The sequence below is a fragment of the Henckelia pumila genome, chromosome 4, assembly GCF_033568475.1.
Source record: "Henckelia pumila isolate YLH828 chromosome 4, ASM3356847v2, whole genome shotgun sequence".
NCBI lineage: Eukaryota > Viridiplantae > Streptophyta > Magnoliopsida > Lamiales > Gesneriaceae > Henckelia > Henckelia pumila.
In genome coordinates this window covers 129,926,379-129,928,851 of record NC_133123.1, presented here as the reverse complement: position 1 = coordinate 129,928,851, position 2,473 = coordinate 129,926,379, and the positions used below count along the sequence as shown (strand labels likewise).

The 2,473-nt window shown below is 33.2% G+C and overlaps 1 protein-coding gene across 1 annotated transcript; it reads left to right on the top strand.

Moving 5' to 3' along the window:
- Window positions 1–222: 222 nt before the first annotated feature.
- Window positions 223–2,240, top strand: LOC140867371 (uncharacterized). The gene is made up of 2 exons (XM_073272444.1): window positions 223–549; window positions 1,616–2,240. The coding sequence occupies exons 1-2, from the start codon at window positions 382–384 to the stop codon at window positions 2,198–2,200; spliced, it is 753 nt and encodes a 250-aa protein (XP_073128545.1). The 5' UTR covers window positions 223–381; the 3' UTR covers window positions 2,201–2,240.
- The last annotated feature ends 233 nt before the right edge of the window (window positions 2,241–2,473 follow it).

Here is a 2,473-nt window from a genome sequence, read left to right as displayed (position 1 = left end):
CGATTTTATTAGATTCGTGAAAAATAAAATTTTTTGCATAAATTTTTTTTCCCCATAAATCGAATCGAATATGAGATTCGTTGAACAAAATAAAACAATGAAATAATTTCATTAGAGGTTTGTGCTATTTACCGTCTCAAAAGTTGAATATATGGTATCACACACATGTAAATATATGCGTGTAAACCTACCATATAAATATATATGAATTATTTATTAAAATCAACGGCCGTAATTAAGAGTGTCTAATAGGAAGAGAAAGAGCCGTGTCTTGTCAGGCTTCTCTCTCCCACCCACAAATTCTATTTCTACATAAATCTCAGATTTCACAGCAAAAATTATCTTCTACATCGATCTGTATAGATAAACAAATAGTAGTGTATGATTATGAAGGAACGAATTCTTGATTATGTATTGGTGCCATTGGGGTTGATTGCGATGGTGGCTTATCACATCTGGTTGCTCCGCCAGATACTCAGCCGTCCCGCCACCACCGTCGTCGGCATCAACGCCATCAACCGCCGTTTATGGGTTCGAGCAATGATGGAGGTAATTAATTAAGTCTTACAAATCTCTTCTTTATCGTTTCCCATTTAATTAATTATATGCCAATAATTAAATTTGGTTTTATCTGCATGCAATGCAATTAGCAGAAGCAGCCTGCTCTGCTCTGTGTTTCTTTTTTGCATTCACTAATTTAATTGGTTTTATCTATTTATTTATGATTATATAGAAAACACACATGGCAATATCGGCTGGCCACTTTGACCCATTCACATTTCACACAACTAAATACCGTCTTTTTTGTTTTTGGAAAACTTGTTTTATTTTTATTTTTTTACTTCAAAAATACATTCATGGCTAATTAATTAATTTTATACTCCAATTTATTTGTGTTTTTTAACGTTAAAATAAAATGTGATATTAAGCTCTTCTTTTTTCATCTCACCATCTAGTTTTCATATTTAATTTTATCTTTCCAATTCTTTTATCAATTTATCCAATTAATTAATATCATTAAATACTTATATAATTATTTTACTAAAATCTTCATTATATATGGATAAAATGAGAAATATCTTTCTCAAATTTACTTTCTTAAATACATTTTAATACGCCTAAATACTTTCTTAATGTGTGAAAACACACCTGTCTATTCATATGAACCGAATGAAGATTGAAGCATGCACTAATATTATTTAAAGGTGTAGCTGTTGTATTTTTTTTATAAATACATGTTGACATCAATCCCAATTGCTAGTTTTTTAAATATAAACAATTGTATGGAAGCTATATCTATATCTGATTACCTCGAAATATGCACATTTTTTTTTTTTAATGGTTGCAACCTCTAAAAATAAGTGATTACGGAAATTCTTTTCACAAATTTATGAATAGAATTTTCATAATCACTTATTTTTAGAAGTTGCAAACACTGCCTAAATGAACGTGATGTTTTTCCGTTACGATCAATGATTTTAACTCCACTAGGTGCATATCTTATGTTCTAGAGGGTTGAGTCCAATTCTTGAAATAAAATATAATTTTAATTCACATATTATAATAATAATGATGATTAAAAAAAAAAGAAAATCTATCTGTTTTTGATCCTCAGGATCCATCCAAGAACGGGGTTCTATCGGTGCAAACTCTTAGAAACAACATAATGGCATCAACCCTTTTAGCATCGACGGCGATAATGCTCAGCTCCCTGATAGCCGTCCTGATGACCGGAGGCGGCGGTGGCAACCGCCCTATGCAGGTGGTTTACGGGGACCGGAGCGAGCTGGGGTTTTCGATAAAGTTCTTCTCTATATTGGTGTGTTTTCTGGTGGCATTCTTTCTGAACGTTCAGTCAATTAGGTACTATAGCCATGCAAGTATACTCATCAACGTCCCCATTAGCCTGAGCCAAAAAGATTGCAGAAATTGTGCGAGTGCCGAGTACGTGGGAAGTATTGTGAATAGGGGGAGTTATTTTTGGTCATTGGGTTTGCGAGCATTTTACTTCTCATTCCCTCTGTTTTTGTGGATATTTGGGCCCATCCCGATGTTCTTGTGCAGCCTAGTGCTGGTTTTCTTGCTCTATTTTCTCGACGTGACCTTTGATTTCGGGTGCGTCGTCAATGTTTCTGCCACTCCACAAGATGATCAAGAGAACAATATTGCATGTGTGGACGTGGAACTAGCAACTATGTAACTTTTTGATCATTATTAATTATCATCTTATTATTAATTAATCACCACCGATTACTTTTCTATAAATTTCCTCCACCGATTTTCACTTTGTTGTGCTAATTAATAAGATTGCGTACAGCCGACGTGACATTTTTGAGATTTAATAGGTGATTACCACATCATCCGATGCACACATAAGTATACATGGTGGTTGCTCATCATATAAAAACTATATATATATATATATATATATATATATATATATTTATTGCGCTTATTTCTCAGCCTTCTCATT